The sequence below is a fragment of the Triticum dicoccoides genome, chromosome 6A (assembly GCF_002162155.2).
Source record: "Triticum dicoccoides isolate Atlit2015 ecotype Zavitan chromosome 6A, WEW_v2.0, whole genome shotgun sequence".
Lineage (NCBI taxonomy): Eukaryota > Viridiplantae > Streptophyta > Magnoliopsida > Poales > Poaceae > Triticum > Triticum dicoccoides.
Window position 1 is genome coordinate 205,338,741 of NC_041390.1, and position 20,182 is coordinate 205,358,922.

The 20,182-nt window shown below is 37.3% G+C and overlaps 1 protein-coding gene across 1 annotated transcript; it reads left to right on the forward strand.

Moving 5' to 3' along the window:
• Positions 1-2,224: 2,224 nt before the first annotated feature.
• Positions 2,225-3,307, forward strand: LOC119316605. Its single transcript, XM_037590960.1, has 2 exons — positions 2,225-3,039; positions 3,130-3,307. The coding sequence occupies exons 1-2, from the start codon at positions 2,578-2,580 to the stop codon at positions 3,166-3,168; spliced, it is 501 nt and encodes a 166-aa protein (XP_037446857.1). The 5' UTR covers positions 2,225-2,577; the 3' UTR covers positions 3,169-3,307.
• The last annotated feature ends 16,875 nt before the right edge of the window (positions 3,308-20,182 follow it).

Here is a 20,182-nt window from a genome sequence, read left to right on the forward strand (position 1 = left end):
GAAAGGGACAAAGCAAACTCACCCCTCCCCATGAGGAACGGGATGGTTGTCCGCGTGCGCTCGTTTGTCCAAAGATATTAAGCCAGGACGGGTAGAAGCAAGGTCTATGTCCAACAAATAACCTTGGGTGGCAAGCTGGTCCAATTGTTGACGGGTGACGGAGCAACTTCCGTAGTCACCTTTGAGAGGCCCGTGGGGGCGTGTCGATGAGCCCGCACCGCTTGCCATGACTGGAGCTCTCGAAGCTAAAATTTGAGGAGAAAGTTTCGTGTTGAGGCAAGATGCGAGGAAGCTAGGGTATGGTCTTGACTGTAACCCTGGATTAAGTACCCACTTAATTAAAACATTAAAAGGGAGGACACTTCAATGACCAGCCTTGAATGGGCTTGTTCCCTAGGCGGCACAACGATCAAGAAGATTTATGAAACCAAAGGGACACATATGGTGAGACCCATGGTCGGTCCTCGGCGAAAGTCCTCGGATCACATAACCTAAAGATTACCCTATCCGAGGAATAGAGGCTGAAAACATTTGGCAGATCTGAAAGCCGAACTTGAATCGATGGAGAGAGAACCAGCCTGCCAAGCCAAAGACTTCAAGCTGGAGACATTGGTCCGAGGATGCAACTTCCATCGTCAGCTTCAGAGACAAATTCAGGGGCTACTAACAGTGTCCTGGACTAGGGGTACCAACCTATGTGACCCACAGTCCATGGGCCGAGCTTATGGTCGGCCGATCTCCACAAGGAAGGACTCTGGAAGCTACGAATCCTAACGTGATCAAGATGGACACTGCCAAAGACTTGGCGTATACTTTAAGGACAACTCTGATTGCTGACATGGTTATTCCTAGTTGGAAACCGACCATGTGTAACCCTAGGTACCCCTGGTGCCTATATAAGCCAAGGGGTTTAGTGTGTAGAGGCACAGTCACAATTACCCGCCTTAGGGTTTAGAACACAAAATACAATATCGAGGTAGATCATCTTATATTTTATACTCCCTCACATCAATATAATGAAAGCAGGATGTAGGGTTTTACCTCTTTGAGATGGCCCGAACCTGGGAAACATCGTCTCCCTTATTTCCTGTTATCCATCGTTCCCAGATCCATAGCTCGGGACCCCCTACCTAAGGTCCGCCTGTTTTAGTACCAACATCAGCCACACCGAGAGGGACCTAAGAATATCTATCCATCATCGAGAAGCAAATTCGACTCTCAAGCTATCTAGTCCCTTGTCAAAATTTTCGATGAACCTGTAAGTTATCGTTGTGATCACCATGTTATAGATGACGTTTGAGCAACCCCAAAGTTCATCGTATGGTAAGAAATGACTATGGTACTCTCATAGTCTAAGGAACTAAAACACACGTTAACACTCCGTGTTATAACAATTGACTTCAGACTATATTATCTCAAAGTATAACAAATAAGTTTCTGTCGATTCAATATGATTGTTCTTCTAATGTCATACTCTCAATGTTGTTTTAGGACTATCTTTACACTTAATGATATCCTAAGATCCGAAAAACATGATCAGCAACAACAATTGAGCTAGTCTTAGAGGCGAGACTAGGAATCTTATTTTGTTGTTTATAATTCCACACGTGCATATGAGTTTTCCACCGAATTGTATATTCTAGGATCATCGCTGTTATAGCATAGAATATAAACTCTTAATTATGAATATAGAAATATAATAATACAATATTATTGCCTCTAGGGCACATTTTCACCATAAATATCAATAGTTCATCTGAATACTTGAACTATACTTGTTCCCAATTCATAGGGGTAACTACAAAGTAGAAGAAGAAATACATTTTATAAGGAAATGTTCAAATAAAATAAGCTCATCTTTCACACTAGAATTACTTTCAGCTCCTCTGATCTAGAAGGTTGGTTCTAAACTAAAACAATAAACATGGACTAGTAGATCTCAATGAATGTGTTGAGAGGCACTGAGGCATATATCAATGAGAGCATAAAATAATATGTACCTTCAAGATTTAGCCGGTGATCTGAGATGATTTTCAAAAGAAAATGTGAGTTGTTGTCTCTAGGACTCACCCAAAATGTGAGTTGTTGTATCTATTGCAAGAAACATTATATATATAAGACAACACTATTCTAATCCTGAGATCATAATAACTATTTGAATCACGTCAAGCCTATATAGGGCCCGATTAGGTTCTCCCAAACTCCCGAGCTGCTACAAAACGAATAAAGCCCACCTACCCACCATCGAACCCAACCGATCCCCACGACCCACCCCATCATCTCCATCACCGATCTGGCGCCGCCCCCTCACCCCGGGCAGGAAGCTCCACCACCCCCAACCACCGCCGCTGCCGCCGCCCGAAACGCGCCTCCACACCCAATCGGCGCCGCCACCATCCCTCGTCGCGGATTGCGCCGCCAGCACCGTCTCTTGCCCCGGATCGGGCCGCCTCCATCGCCCCTTGCCCCTCACTGCTGCCACCGTCGCTCGTCCCTCCCGGATCGGGCCGCCTCCACCGTGCCTCGCTGCGGATCGCGCCGCCAAGTCCGTCCCTTGCCCCAGATCAGGTTACCTCCATGAGCACAAACTTGCTCCACCTGCTGCCGCGACCTTCCTCCAACTGTCACCATGACCTTCTTCCCTCCACAGCCAGATGCCGCTGGCGACAGGCCCCCACAACCTCCAACCCCTGCTACGGCCCACCCCCACCATCCTCTGTGCTTCTTCCCCGACATCGCAACCAGGGCACCAACCCACCGGTTCCTATCATGGCACTGGAGACTCTCATCCGTGCTTCTTCCCCGCCGCTGCATCCAAACATGTCCAACCACCACCGCTGCCCGTGGAAGAAGAGCATCTACCGCCGCCGCAAGATCGACTGGAGGTCAGAGAGATCTGCCAGAGTGGTGGAGACAGGGGTGGAGCTCAGGACTAGGGAGGAGGTGCATCACGGTGGCGCTGTAAGAAGGTTGTCGCCCAAGAACAGGGCCGGCACGGGGACCTTTTTTGTACTCAAATGTGTCGATGCATTTCTGTGTGTATGGATATTTTACTCCCCGTTGTTTCTTTACATTCTGTGATTTCTCTAGAATTTGTAATGCATGATGACTGTTCAATGAATTTTGCAGCAAAATGTCACAGTGAAAAGCTTTTTTGGTGTTGTGTGACGAAGAAGACAGAGCACAAAAACATGAAACATGGATGAAGTTCAGAGATATATATGATAGGGGTTCAAGGTGATGTTGTATGGCGCTAATTATCTTATTCCCCCAACAAAAGGTTCTGAAAGTGTACAAGAAAGAATGGCGCTGAAAAATGGGAACCATGAATCGATTATATGTTCACGTGAGAATGTATTTTGTCTATGAACTAAAAATTATGAGTTTGTTTTCATTTCTTGTAGCAACTTATCTTGTTGGGATTTTTGTATGTACGGATTATCGTTCAAAAAAGATAATGGATTTTCTTCGTTTCTTAAAAAACCTCGAAGTTCAAATTTAAATAACATGGTAGCTTGATGTTTATTACAACACTAGAATTTCTCTCCATTGATAAGTAAAAAACGAAGAAGTTCAATCTAATAAAATAGAGGAGTTCAAAAGTTTATAGAAAAAATGGACTTCCGCTGTTTCTAGAAAAACCTAGAGGTTCAAATTAAAATAACAGAGAAGTTCAACATTTATTACAATCCCAAGAAGGTCAAATTGAAAAAACAAAAAACATCTCAACACAAATTTATTAAAAAAGGATTTTCTCCGCTTAAAAAGTCTTAGAAATTCAAATCTAAAAAACGAAATGGCTCGATACTTATTAAAAAACTAGGATTTTTATTCCCGAACTAGGAATTTTTTGTTACTAATAGAAACAAAAACAAATAAGTCCAAATTTAAAAATTGTAGTTCAATGTTTAAAACCCCCTCAGACTTTCGTTCTTACTAAAGATTAAAATGAAGAAGTTTAAAATTGAAAATATGCAGTAGTTTGATGTATACGAAAAACTATGAAGATCAAATGTAAAAAATAGAGAACTTCTAAGGTAATAGAAAAACTTAGATTTTTCCCATTACTAAAGAATTAAATGGGGAAGTTCAAAATATTGAATAGTTCTAAAAACAGATTTATCCCATGCCTGAAAAGTAAAAGCCAAGAAGTTCAATTTGTTAAACAAGAGCATGACAAACATTAGATAAAAAATGGACTTGTCAATTTTCTTAGTAAAAACAAGAAGTTCAAATTTAAAAAATGGAGCAATGAGTGTTTTTTAAAGAAGAATCTCAAATTATAAAAATGAGTACTTCAATGTATACAAAAAAACTCGAATTCTTCTTGTTTGTGGGTAGAAAAGAATGAAGTTCAATTTCAAAATAAGTTGTTCGAGCTGTACTACAAGATTTAAAACTGAGGGGTTCAAATTCAAAACTGAGTGATTCGACATTTATTACAAAACTAGGACTTTTTATGTTACAAATGAAGAACACCAAGATGTCCATATTAAAAAACCCTAGAAGTTCAATTTAAAAGAATAGAGTAGTTTATGTATATGAAAAACTCAGATTTTCCTTGTTACTAAATAATAAACCAAGAAGTTCAATTTTAAAAAAGCAGCAGTTCGATATTTATTAGAAAAACTTGAAATTTTCCCGTTACTAATGAATAAACCAAGAAGTTCGATTCAAAATAATGAAGAGTGGTTTTATGTCTATAAAGAATTCAGATTTTTCCCGTTGCTAAAAGGTAGCATCGTTTTTGCATTTTTAAATTTTTTGGAGCGATTTGATTTTAAAAAGAAAATCAATAATTTCATATTAAAAACCAGAATAGTATGATGTATATAACACTCAAAATTCTTCTTCTTCCTATGCAAAATTATTGTATGAAGTTCATTTTAAAAAAGGTTGTATGATCTTTGCTTTAAAATATTTTCTTTTCTTTTATAAGAATAAAATTAAGAAGTTCAAATTAAACAAATAGAAAAGTTCAAAGGTTATAAAAACCTAGGATTTACATGCTCAATTTTGACGAGTGCTTTAGGAGTTAGGGCCAAAAAAGTAAAGAGTGGTTCAAATAGATAAGAACCAGAAGTTCACGTACTACATGGTGTTTGTTTCATATGAGAAAACATCGAATAAAAAAGGGAAAGTCCAAAAATTTTGTTGCTAGAAGTTCAAGTTCCTGACCAGTGAAAGTTCAAAAATTCTTGTGAGAGAGGTTGAACAAAAATACGTGACAGAAGTTCAACGTGAAAATAGTGGGAAGTTCAACTACTACACGGAATGCATTTCAGATTAGAATATAAGAATAGAAAACTAAAAACTTCGAAGGTTTGTTGCAAGGAGTTTATGTGCTCCTCCGTGCACGGTTCAGAATTTATATTGAGGGACGGCCAACCTCCAGTTACATGTTTTAAAATGGCAAAAAATGACGTCTGACCTTCAATTGTGTGTAATTCGATGTATACACAAAAATGCGACAGAAGTTCATAGTGAAAACAACGAGAAGTTCAAGTACTACAAGGAATGCATTTTCACGTGAGAATAAAAGTATAGAAAATAAAAGCTTAAAAGGTTTTTTGAAAGAAGTTCAAGTGCTCTTTCCAGGGAAGTTCAAAAATTCTTGCGAGAGAGGTTCACCTTGTATTTCCATGTTTGAATACACAAAAAAGAAATTGTTTTTTTGTGTTTTAAAACAATTCTCTAAATCCACAAAGAAGTTCAGTTATTATTGGGAGCAATTTGATTCAAAAAGAAAATAAAAGAATCAAATTACAAAAATGGAAAAGGTTCATTTACTACATGGTGTGTATTTAATATGAGAAAAATGAATTAAAAGGCAAGGTCCAAATTTTTTGTTGTTATAATTTCAAGTCCTCCGTCGGACAAAGCAAAAAAAATTATTGTGAGAGAGGTTTGTACAAAAGGAATATAATTTGTGTAACACTGACCAATGCATGAGAAAATTACAAACAAAAATACGTCTTAGAAGTTCAACGTGAAAACAACAGGAAGTTCAACTACTGCACTGAATGAAATTCACATGAAAAACTTTTAAAACCGTCATGAGTATGAAAATGATTAACAAGGGAAAGTTGAGTGTTTACAGCAGCTTTCCATCGGTATATCACTTGCTCAATTCTGGTGAGTGGATGGAGAGCTACGAGCAAAAAAGTGCGTGAAAAATAGAATGAAGTTCAAGTAGAGATGCCGAGAAGTTCAAGTTCTTGACGCGGTGCATTTTCGAAGAATATGTTTCGCGATAAAGGCGGAACGAATGATCTCGTCGTTTTTGAAATTACTTGAAAACGGCTAGGAATTAGAGAAAACCATCAACATGAAAAAGTTTCGCATTTGCCATAGCTTTTCAATGGTATATTACTTGCCCCACTCCATTAAAGTTTGTAGAAATTATGGCGAAAATACTTTTTTAGCCATTTTCAAAATTGACTTAAAACCATAAATAATTGGGAGAAACAATATATAACAAAAAATTTCGCATTTCCTCAGGATTTCCAACACCATATCATTTGTTGCATTCGGACGTACGGTTAAAAAACTAACTCGAAAATACAAACTTGGTGGAACTTGTACCGTTTTCTAAATTACTCTTAAACTGTTCAAAATTAGAAAAAACTTTAAACATGAAAAAGTAGCGCATTTTCATAAGCTTTCCAATGTCATATCATTTTCCTCGATTGGATTACCCATTTAGAAATGACATCGAAAATATGAACTTGGCTATTCGGTTTGCCAAATTTTATGATTTTCCAAATTACACTGTAACCATAGGGAACTGGAGAAAACTTTCAACATGTGGAAGGAGCGGTTTTGCGGCAGTTTTCCAAAGCCATATTATTTGCCTCATTCGGATAAACGGTTTAGTAATGCGATCGAAAATACGATTCACATTCTTGTATGAAGAAAAAATGGTTTTCAAAACTGCTCTCAAACCACTTACATTTTGCCAAAAAGCTAACTTGGGTCATGATACTCTTGTCCATAGCTTTCCAACGGTATATCGCGAGCTCCATTTGGGTAACATTGGTGGAAGTTCAACCTAGCACGGGGGGAAGTTCAGGTCGAACAACTCAGGCAGTAAAATTGCAGAAAAAACGCAAGTTCATCATGATCCGAGAGAAAAATCCGCCAACGAGTGAGATTCCTATGTAAAACAGGCATTTAGTTGCTAAAACTCGTTTCTAGATTACACTTACATCATATATAACACGACTAACCAGAATAATTCGCGCGGGGAGACACAGTTGCGAAGATAGCCCGAAGACTGGGTTCCTACAGAGGGAAGTTCAGGCGTGTAACTCAGGAAGTTCATGTTCTGATCAGAATATTCTGATCCCATGATCAGAATAGTGTTTATGTATGTATATGTGTATATATCCAGTTTGCAACATAAACGGTGTTAATAAATAACCAACTTAATCAAATGGACAAATAACCATGTGTGGGGCAATTTTTATTCATTGTTTTTAACCTTACCTAAGCTTGGGCTACATGTGCATTCTCAAGTCGTTTAAAATTCTCGATAAGATTCCTTAACTAGATAATTTTAGCTCAAGGCAAATATTTGCCAATAAATGCATCCTTACAGTTTGTGAATGAATCAATGCTATCTTGGGTAAAGATAACATCCATTCTTTTGCCCTAGCTGTTAATGAAAAATGGAAAAACGTTTTCACTTGATGATTTCGACTTCTACTTCTTTATATTTTTGCATGTCACAAAGTTGAACAAAATTGTTTAACTGAGAAGCATCATCTACATTGTAAGAGCCAGAGAATTTTTCTTTCAATATCAAATTTAAAAGAAGGCTTGATTTCATAGAATTGAGCCTTAGTAGTTGGTTGAGCAAATAGGTGTACTAACAAATTATTAATACTTTAAACATCACAAAATTTGGTATTTTGGGAAGAAGCAGACATTTCTTGAGGCCTAAAAAAACTATTTGCTGTAATAAAATTGTTTTGTGACTTTTGTGATTTTTTGGACACAAGATAAGAAAAATAAAAACTAACAAATAGTAACTACACAAGATAGATAAAAATGAAGTAAAGTAATGGAGTGTAGGACCTACAATAGTAGAAAATATGTCCCCGACAATGATGCCATAAAAAGGCTTGCCTACTCTAATTTGGGAAGTTATTCGACCCATAAGTGCAGATCTTTGTAGCAAGCAATATTTTCCCTCAAGTGGATGACCTTAAGGTTTATCAAACATGTAGGATTATTTTAACTATGACAAATGATCAGCACCTGCACAAACAAATACAGAACTTTCCTTGGACCCCAGTGAAACTAGCGAGATTGCCAATATCACTACTCTTGCTAGTTACAAGGTTTAATGCAACTTGTGCTTGGAAGTGATAATTGCAATCAAAGAATAGTTCAGGTTGTAAACATAGAAGCGCATATTGAAGACGCTTTGCAAGGTGGATTTTATTTTGTACCATGTACAACACATATGGGGATACAAACAAAGCCATACAAGCACCACATGAATATATCAAGCATCATACAGAAGAGCAGGATTCGACTACAGATGAAATCAAATAAAAACACAAATGACATCCACGCTGCTAGCCTAGGCTGCCGACCAGGAACCTATCCCAAGATTGACTAATAAGAAGAAGCGGAAGAAGAACCCCAAAAGCAAGCAAGCATCGCTCTCACGTCAGATCATCGCATTATCTTTACTTGCAATTATTGTTGTAGTAATCTGTGGGCCACAAGGACTTAGGAATCCCATTACCATGGGTATCAAGACTAGCAAAGCTTAATGGGTATGGAATGGTTAAGTGATGAGGTCACAGCAAGCACTAAGCATTTGTAAGGTGGCTATTTTACGAGTACAAGAGAAGAGTAAACTACGCATAACGGCCCCAAGCTAGTAATGATCAATAAGTGATCCTGAACTACTTATGAGACAAACATTACCCCACCATGTTCTCTTCTCAAACTCCCTCGAAAACAGACGGTCACAGTTACACACGCGGTTCGTGTATTTTATTTGAAGTTTTGTGTCAAGTTCTCTACAACAGGATATTATAATTTTTCAAGTCGCCACATAACCGCGGGCACGGCTTCCGAAAAGATTTAACCCTGCAGGGGTGCTCCAACCGGTCCATTATAAATTATCACGCGCATCCAGTGGAACATCCTCACACCATGAAGAACATGATGCTTACGATAAGGAATTCCGGTGTACCTGCCTCTCATCAAAGGTAAAACTAAACCAGCAAGACCTCCGAGTGTACCGACAAACCCCGATAAGAGCCGTGCGTATCTCGTTCTCAGCGCATACCGGATGGGAAAGACATCGGCTTGGCTGAGACCCTGGTTGCCCGGGGGCGCCGGACATCGCCCAGTTTGGACCGGCACCATCAGCACTGGGCCCCTCATGTATTATGTTGAATTAAGAATCCTCGGGTAGCGCTAACTCCCTATGCTAATTAATTAGTTAACATTATTATTATGTTGGAAAAAATTTAAACCAATGTTGGGTCTTGCTGCAAGAGTTCTTTCATAAGCGATTGGTTATAGGGTCCCCATAAGTTTCACTAGTGGCATCTCTCCATAAAAGATAACATGACATGGTGAACAAATTATAGGTCTGTATTGATTAAATTACATGTTTTATGCTCATGTGCATATATAGGCCTCACGTCCGAACATCTATAGATAATACTCCACCGCAAGACCACTATCCAACATGCATCTCAAAATATTAAGTAAAACAAAGTATTGCATTAAGTATGATGACATGATGTAGATATTGTATTTTCATCACCCTGCGTATAAGGGACAACTACACAACTATTGTTTACCCTTAGTGGCAACAACATAATACAAGCCTTTTCCAGTTTGTATCGATTTAGTATATTACTTGCAAGATTGAATCCAAGAGACACACACAACTCCCTCTTGGATATCAGTGATCTAAACACTGGCAGTGCATGACTAATAGATCGGAGAGCACATTATCTATAAAATTTGCAGAATGAAACTCATTTGAATCCGTGAATAAAACATATAAAAAATCTAATCATAAAGTGACAATTCATCGCACCAAACAAGCACACTGGAAAGATTACATCTCATGGGTCACAATCATGTATGAGTAGCTCATGTGATCATTGTATTGAAAAACATGGGACAAATGTCCATCTAGGTAGTGCTATCGACTCATAGTCCAAACAAAACTACTTATGCACTAACATGGTGGCACCAAGGTTGATGTAGACGACCATATTGTCGACACTACAAAACGGGTGACTTTTAGTGAAGGTTCACCTGTGTAAAGTAAAATCGATTTTCGCCATAAAAATGGATCAGTGATGGTTGCCGACCATCACGTCGTTAGTTACTGAAGTGCCATCACAAAAAAAAATCTTGATGGCACCACTTTTTCATCATGTAAGATCGTATTGCCGGTGACGGCCCCAGTTCATCATCGAAGGCCATTTTCTGTGACGACTGGAACTGTCATATCAAATCAGCGACTCTTCATCTATCATAGTTTTTCCTTCTTTGGAGCTCCAATTTCTTTTTGTTGTTTTCCTTTGAGCTCTTTGATTTCGTGTAAATGAATATTTTTTTTTGAAAAGTTCATGAATTTAAGATTTTTTCTCCCTGAATTTGAGAAAAGTTCACAAATTTGAAAATGAAAAAATTCATGAAAATTAAAATAGAAAAGAAAAGAAAAAATGACAAAAACTGGCCTAAAACTAGACAAGAGAAAAGAACTGACTAGAAAAAAACACAGAGAAGTACGAGACTACTACTAGAGTGCTAAATAGGACAGTTTGTTACGATCGGGCTAAATAGGAATCCGGGGTAGATAGTAACCAAATCTAGGTGCTTGCGAGTGCTCACACGCTATGAGGCCGACCTAGTATGCCTCGCTTTGTTTTTTCTCACATCATTTTGGGGAAGGTTATAGAACCTTTCCTCCTGAAACAATTTTCCCTTTTTTCTAGTTTTTTTGTTTTACCTTTTATCATTTTATTTTCTATTTCCTTTTCCTTTTTCATTTTCTAAAATCTATGAACTTTTCTTCAAACTCGTGGACCTTTCCGCAATTCATGAACTTTTCCCTAATCCACAACATTTTCTCAAATTCTTGAACTTTATTAAAATCTTGAACATTTTTTTAAATTCGTGAATTGTTTTAAAAATCACGAGCAATTTTTCAAAGTTACGGATGTTTTTCAAATTTGTTATATCTTTAAATATGAGAAAATTGTTGAAATACGGGATTTGGGGACTTTTTATATCCGTGAATATTTTTGGAAATTTGGAGATTTTTTCTTGAACATATTTGAATTGTGAACAATTTTGAATCGGCGAACAATTTTTTTACGACGACGTTTTCTAAATTTTGATAATTGTTTTTAAATTTGCAATCATATTTTGAATTAATGAACATTTTTTGAATCAACAACCATTTTTTGAGTCGATGAACATTTTTTGAAATTCTAAAAAGAATCATCTATTTTTAAATCTAAAATCATTTTTCAAATTCGTGAAATCAAACATTTCTTCGTGTTACAAAAAAAAGAACGGAAAAAGAAGGAAAAACAAGGGAATCTCCCACGAATGTCGTTAACTAGGAGGACTCTCGAGTATGGGCTATTGCAAAAGGGAAGCACCTATTTGGCAACTAAAAGCCCTATATAACACCTGCTTGCGTCATACAGACGGGCCCTCGCTGAAGCGCGAGGCTAGACGGGCAGGACCATTTGAAGGGCCCGCGTCTTTCTTTTTTCTTTTTTTGTTGTGTGTGGTTTTTGGTTTCGGCTTTTTGTTTTGTTTTCGAGTTTCCGTTTTTCTGTGATACTCCTCTATTTTTTCATGTCAATTAGTCAGGTGTAATCTCATCCAAAACATGTGATTTTTTCTCTCCACGTGCGTTCTTTAATTTCCGTACCAAAAACTATACATCCTATATTTAGGAACGGAGGGAATATTTAATATTTTTAAATAGTTTTTAGAGTATACTGAGAACATTTTGTTTATACGGTACGCATTTATTTCAAATACAATGAACATTTTCTTAACATATGATGTTTGTTATTATATACATTGAATTTATTTTAATATATTGTGATATTCGTTTCAATTACACGATGAACATTGTTATAACATAGACTGAACATATTTTAATATACATCGAATTTATAAGACATACTGAGTTTCTTTTCTAAAATATATTTTTCTATTTTTACAGGTTTTAAAAATATATAGCTCCTAGGCTCACGCATGGACAACAAAACCAGAAAAAACCGTTTCACGGGAAGACTGGTCTAGGCTACTTGCGCAAACCTTCAATGAAGGCTCCCCGCCACTATATCTCGCCTTCAGCAAGAGGCTAGCAACCCTTGTTGAAGGCCAGACCGAGATGGTCGGCCCAGGAGCGTGAGAGGCCACAACCAACTTTTTCTGTTTTCTGGTTCACCTTTTGCTTTAAAATATTCTAAACATATATATTAAAAAAGTGGTTGATTATTATTTTTGAAAATATTTCAAAATATTTTAAACTTATATATTACAAGACACTCTATGGAAAACATTCGAATATTTTTACAATGCATTTGAAAAATGTTAATGTGTATAGAATGTTTTTATGACATATTTTAAAAATGTAAAAAAATATGCATAAAAATTTGATCATGTATTTAAAAAACTTTAATCAAGCATTTGAGGTTTTTGTTGAAGAAGTATTTGGAAAATTCTGATCAAGGAATTGAAAAGATGTAAATTTGTAAATAAAAATGTTGACCATGAAAAAATTTATAAATATTTTTAATAATGTTCATAAAATGTTAATCAAGCATTTGAAAAAACTGTTGAATTAGTGTTCGAGAAATGGCGATCAAGCATTTCAAACATATTAAATATGTTTAGAAAAAATGATGACCATGAATTGAAAAATCATATTTTTTGATCATTTATATAAAAATGTTAATCATGCATTTGAAATAATTATTCAAAAAGTATTTGTAATTTGTTGATCAAGCATTTGACAAATGTTAGAAAAATGTTAATATTTTGATAATGTATACAAAAATGTTAATCAAGCATTTAAACTTTTTTGGACATTTTTTTGAACAATGTTAATCAAGCGTTTCGAAAATATTAAATGTGTATAGAAAAAGTTGGCCCTGTAGTAAAAAATGTTAATCTTTTTATTTGAAAACAGTTAACCAAGCATTTAAAAAAATGTTGACCATGTATTAAAAAGTGTTAATGTTGTATGTGAAAAATGTTAAACAAGGATTTAGTTTTTCTTAGATGTGCATAGATAAAATGTTGACCATATACTAAAAAATGTTGATTTTTTATTAAAAAATATTAAACATGTACTGGAATTTTTTTGACATATACAAAAATGTAGAATGGATACAAAAATAAACAAAGAAAACCAATTTTTTGACCATGTATTCAAAAATATGTTTAAAAATTACTAGAAAATTGTATATAGAAAAATAATGAGAACCTGAGGGAAAACAAAAGAAAAGCAGATGGAAACAAGAAATAAACAACAAATACCGAAGAAAAATTGGACAAAAATGAAAGAAAAGTAAAGAACCATTGAAAACTGAGAATGAACCAATGAAAAAAAGAAATAAATGAAAAACTAGTAAAATGGAGAAATAAACGAAGAAAAACTGGTGAAAATCAGAAAAAACAAAAACCCTTAAAAGCTAGTGGTTATCCTGGTTTTCTACTTCAAGTAGTTCGCGTCTTGTGTTAACAACGTGATTTGAGCGATGACGTTGTGGTAGCAGTGCAACCAAGTTACAAAGTTATCTTGGGATTGAACCCAAGTGCCCCATGTTTCCTCTCCACTATTTCTTTTTACCGCGCTAATGGGCCTTCCCATTACTGTAGATCTCAACGCGCGCTTAACGCGAGATATAGTGCTCGCGATCTAGACAGGTTTTTCCTATCAGACGCCTTATTCGCCCAATTCTTCACTTTCCGCAAATCGGCGCACACCCACCCTGCAGCTGGCCCGTTTAGTTTTTTTCTGATAAGAACTGCATAAAAATTGCATGCACGAGGTGATTCAATCCCGCGACCTCCTTGGCCTAGAAGAAGCTTATTACCAACTTGATCACACATCTGTTCTATTCACTTACTCTCATTCTCTGCAAATCGATGCACACCCACCCTCCACGTTGGGTCGGCCTGTTTAGATTTTTTCTGATAAGAACTGCAGAAAAATTGCATGCAAGAGGTGATTCGATCGTGCGACCTCACTGGCCTAGAAAAAGCTAATTAGCACCTGGGCCACACATCTGTTGTATTCACCTATGCTCCTTCTCTGATACGTATCCAATGTATCTATAATTTTTGATTGTTCCATGCTATTTTATTATCAATCTTGGATGTTTTATAATCATTTTATAGTCATTTTATATCATTTTTTGGTACTAACCTATTGACATAGTGCCCACTGCGAGTTCCTATTTTTTCCATGTTTTTACATCACATGAAATTCATATCAAACGGAGTCAAAATGGCACGAAACTTTACGATGATTTTTTATGGGACAAACGGAAGCAGATGGGCCCTGGATGCACCTGGGGGTGCCCCGAGGGGGGCACAACCGACCAGGGCGCGCCAGGAGGCTCTGGCGCGCCCCGGTGGGTTATGCCCACCTCGGGTGCCCCTGGACCGCCTCTTTGCTCTATAAATACCCAAATATTCCCAAAACCCTAGGGGAGTCGACGAAATATTCATCCAGCCGCCGCAGAGTCCAGAAACACCAGATCCAATCGAAACACCATCACAGAGGGGTTCACCACTTCCATTGGTGCCTCTCGGATGATGCGTGAGCAGTTCTTTGTAGACCTTCGAGTCCGTAGTTAGTAGCTAGATGGCTTCATCTCTCTCTATCTCTCTTAATCTCTTGATTCTCAATACAATGGTCTCTTGGAGATCCATATGATGTACCTCTTTTGCGGTGTGTTTGCTGGGACTGTTGAACTTCGAGTTTATGATGAGATCTATGTTTTTATATCCATGAAAGTATTTGAGTTTCTTGGATCTCTTTTATGCATGATCTCTTATAGCCTCGTATTTCTTCTTCGATATCTGGGTTTTGTTTGGCCAACTCGATCTATTTATCTTGCAATTGGAAGAGGTGCCCGATAGTGGGTTCAATCTTACGATGCTTGATCCCAGTGACAGAAAGGGAACTGACACGTATGTATCGTTGCCACTAAGGATAAAAAGACGAGATCTATATCTACCGCCGTATAGATAAACAGATCTTGTCTACATCATGTCATCGTTCTTATTGCATTACTCCGTTTTTCCATGAACTTAATACACTAGATGCATGCTGGATAGCGGTCGATGTGTGGAGTAATAGTAGTAGATGCATGCAGGAGTCGGTCTACTAATCTTGGACATGATGCCTATGTAATGATCATTGCTTGGATATCGTCATAATTATTTGAAGTTCTATCAATTGCCCAACAGTAATTTGTTCACCCACCGTTTGCTATTTTTCTCAAGAGAAGCCACTAGTGAAACCTACGGCCCCCGGGTATTATTTCTCATATATTTGCCTTTGAGATCTACTATTTCCTTGCTTTTATTATCAGATCTATTAAACCAAAAATACAAAAATACTTTGCTGCACTTTATTTTATTTGCGATCTATTTATCCAATCTTTTACAACCTTTTTACCGCCACACACCAATTTCTGGCGCCATTACCCGAAAGGTATTGACAACCCCTTTAGCACGTCGGGTTGCGAGGTGTTGTTATTTGTGTGGAGGGGTTGTTTACGTTGTGTTGCTTGGTTCTCCTACTGGTTCGATACCTTGGTTTCATAACTGAGGTAAATACTCTATCATCGCTATGCTACATCATACCTCCCTCTCCAGGAAAATACCGACGTAGTTCTAGCTGCCATCAAGGAGAATTTCTGGCGCCGTTGCCAGGGAGGATCGTCAACATATACCAGGTTCCTAATCACAAATCTCATCTCGGTGCAATTTACATTATTTGCCATTTGCCTCTCGTTTTCCTCTCTCCCACTTCACAAAAATTTGCCGTTTTATTCGCATCTCTTTTTCCGTTCGTCATTCTCTTGCTTTCTAGTCTTGATGGCTAGCGTCCCACTCCTCCTTTGTGACCTGATTTTGAAGTCTTGTACTTCAAGCAAAGATAAGGAGAAAATTTGAAAGATGCCTGGTATAGGCTTACGAAATCATATCATATTTCCAACATAAAGGGGGACGCCAAGGTTTTGCTTCGTAATTTTTACATAGGATTGGCTTTGCATCATAGACAACTTCTTGATTTTGTCGCTAAAGGAAATTTCATTGAACTTGATGCCAATGCTGCCTATGAACTCTTAGAGGGAATCTTGGGAATTCCACCTCAAAAGAAGGGGTTTCATTTTACCCCCGAGGGAGCCCAAATGCTGGACAAACATGGTGATTTGCATAAACATATGGTTGAAATACAGAAATATAATGAACCCCTCAAACACCTCAATGGTAGTATCAATCGCATGAACACTCTGATTACTCTTTGCAACAAGTGATTGCATATTTTGGATCTTAAGATGGTTTCTTTTCCAGAGAATTTGGGGAAGTGTAAAGAGCCTCCCGGGTTTGAGAAAACCCTTACAAAAGTTTCCAAAACTTCGGAAGACAGAGTTTAGATCCTTGCTTTATGTCTAGCTAAGGGTGTAAAACTATAGCGCTTGTTGGGAGGTACCCTAATGAAGAAATTTATTTTTGCTTTTTGCCTTCTGTTCTTGTGTGTTTACATAATTATGCTACTGTTATGATTGTGTTTTTTATGTTTTAATCAGTGTTTGTGCCAAGTAAAGCCTTTAGGATCTTCTTGGGGAATAGTTGTTTGTTTTTTGAGTTACAGAAGTATTCGAAATAATCAGATTGCTATAGATTGTTCTGTTTTGACAGATTCTGTTTCTTTGTGTTGTGTGCTTATTTTGATGGCTCTATGGTTTTCTTTGATGACTTTTTACCATATAAAAGTTGGAATACAGCAGATATAATACAAAAACAAAATATGAATTGGTTTGATACAACACTTATAGTAGTGGTTTATTATTCTTATACTAATGGATCTCACGAAGACTTTGTTGAGTTTCGTGTGATTGATGTTTTCAAGTTTTGGGTTATCTTCCGATGAATTAAGGAAGGATATAAGAGCCTATGCTTGGGGATGCCCCGACATACCAAGCTATTATCCAAGAATGAGCAACCAACTAAGCTTGGGGATGCCCCCGAGTGGCATCCCCTCTTTCTTCCAACAACTATCGATATTTTACTCAAGACTATACTTTTATTCGTCACATGATATGTGTTTTGCTTGGAGCGTCTTGTATGATATGTGTCTTTGCTTGTTTTATTTTGTGTTTTAAGTTATCAATCCTTGCTGGACACACCTATTTGAGAGAGCCAAAATTATGTCATGACTTGTTAGAATTTCTCTCTTGCTTCACTTAGATTTGTTTGAGAGTTAATAAAATTTTGAAGAAATTCTCTCATGCTTCACTTAAATTATTTTGAGAGAAGGAAAATTTGTTATGCTCATGATCTTCACTTATATTAGTTTGAGCTTATGAAAATCAACACATGAAAATTAGTCCCAAAGTGATAGATATCCAAGAAGGATAAAGCAAAAGAAAATGTCTTGAAGATCATTGGACAAAATAAACTTGATTCTTAGTAATAGTTTTGAGATATGATGATGTGATATGTTGGTTATGTTGATGAGTAATTGTTTTCTAGTAAGAATATTGGAGTTAAGGTTCGTGATTCCCTATGAAAGTACAAAAGTCAATAGTCATGCAATGAAAATCATATCCTACTTGTGGTGCATTATTCGGTGTTCACTATGCTTAATGCTTGCTTATGAGATTATTCGTTTCTTGGTTGGTCGCTTCCCAATCTTTTGCTAGCCTTCATTTTGCACTAAGTATGACCTCTACTTGTGCATCCAAAATCCTTTAAATAAGTTTTTCCACATGAGTCCAGTATATCTACCTATATGTTGTATTATTTTGCTGTTCTAAGAAAATTTGCATGTGCCATCTCTAATTTTCAAAACAAACTTCTCTTTTGTGTGTTTATTTCGCTCGCAGAGCGGTGAGGGATGGCTAATATTTTCCATGCTAGATGTGTTATTCTGAAGATGAGTGTTTATTCACTTGTCATTGCACGAGAGTAAGGCAAATGTATTAGGGATGCCCAGTCCCGAAATGCAAATAGAAATTAATTTACTTTATGTTGTCAAATAATAAATTCCTTGGAAAGTGTTCGTATGGAGGGCACCCATGGATACAGTTAGCCATGGAAAGTGAAAGTTATGGTGGAAAAATGAATAAACTTTATTCTCTGTTTGGGAACCGCCTATGGCATATCTAGCATGGAATGTGTTCGAAACTCTAAGTCGTTTTTGTTGGTTGGATGTATACACCTCCCAAAATGTTTTTATCTCAAATTTTTCGCTTTGAGATCTGGCATCCCTACAAATCCCTACTTCCCTCTGCGACGGGACTTCCTTTACTTTATGCAATTTTTATTTTGAAATTTGAGTCTCCATCTTCTCTTATAAAGAGCACCAACTAGGAGGCAATATGATCATGATCAAGTATTGGGTGTAGTTAATATTCAAGTGTGTTTCATGAATGGAACAATGTTTGAGCATGATGGGCTAGGGATAACTCATTTTAGCATTGATATTTTGAAAGACATGGTTGCTTGTTGATATGCTTGAGTATCTAAATTATTACGTCAAAACTAGACTATTGCTTTGAATCACATAAAAGTCCAAATGTCCATGCTATAAAGAAAAGAATATGATATGACTTGATGAACAAGACTCCACATCAAAAATTCTGTTTTTATCACTTACCTACTCGAGGACGAGTAGGAGTTAAGCTTGGGGATGCTGATACGTCTCCAACGTATCTATAACTTTTGATTGTTCCATGTTGTTTTATTATCAATCTTGGATGTTTTATAATCATTTTATAGTCATTTTATATCTTTTTTGGTACTAACCTATTAACATATTACCTAGTGCCAGTTCCTGTTTTTTCCCATCTTTTTTACATCATAGGAAATCAATATCAAAAGGGTCCAAATGGCACGAAACTATACAATGATTTTTTATGGGCCAAAAGGAAGCAGATGGGCCCTGGTTGCACCTGGGGGGGGGTGCCCCGAGGGGGGCACAACCCACCAGGGCGCGCCAGGAGGCCCTAGTGCCCCGGTGGGTTTTGCACACCTCGGGTGCCCCCGGGACCGCCTCTTTGCTATATAAATACCCAAATATTTCCAAAACCCTAGGGGAGTCGACGAAATATTCATCCAACCACCGCATATTCCAGAAACACCAGATCCAATCTAAACACCATCACGGAGGGGTTCACCACTTCTATTGGCGCCTCTATGATGATGCGTGAGTAGTTCTTTGTACACCTTTGGGTCTGTTGTTAGTAGCCAGATGGCTTCATCTCTCTATCTCTCTCTTGATTCTTAATACAATGGTCTCTTGGAGATCCATATGATGTAACTCTTTCGTGGTGTGTTTGTTGGGATCGATGAACTTCGAGTTTATGATCAGATCTATGTTTTTATATCCATGAAAGTATTTGAGTTTCTTTGATCTCTTTTATGCATGATCTCTTATAGCCTCGTATTTCTTCTCCGATATTTGGGTTTTGTTTGGCTAACTCGATCTATTTATCTTGCAATGGCAAGAGGTGCCCAGTAGTGGGTTCGATCTTACTGTGCTTGATCCCAGTGACAGAAAGGGAACCGACACGTATGTATCGTTGCCACTAAGGATAAAAGACGAGATCTATATCTACCGCCATATAGATAAATGGATCTTGTCTACATCATGTCATCATTCTTATTGCATTACTTCGTTTTTCCATGAAATTAATACACTAGATGCATGCTGGATAGCGGTCGATGTGTGGAGTAATAGTAGTAGATGCAGGCAGGAGTCGGTCTACTAATCTTGGACCTGATGCCTATGTAATGGTGATTGCGTGGATATCGTCATAATTATTTGAAGTTCTATCAATTGCCCAACAGTAATTTGTTCACCCACTATTTGCTAGTTTTCTCGAGAGCAGCCACTAGTGAAACCTACAGCCCCCGTGTC

Coding starts and splice junctions, on each gene's coding strand:
- LOC119316605 (XM_037590960.1), top strand. CDS start 2,578: ATGAGCACAAACTTGCTCCACCTGCTGCCGCGACCTTCCTCCAACTGT. Junction 3,040..3,129: donor GTGTCGATGCATTTCTGTGT/GTATGGATATTT, acceptor TGAATTTTGCAG/CAAAATGTCACAGTGAAAAG.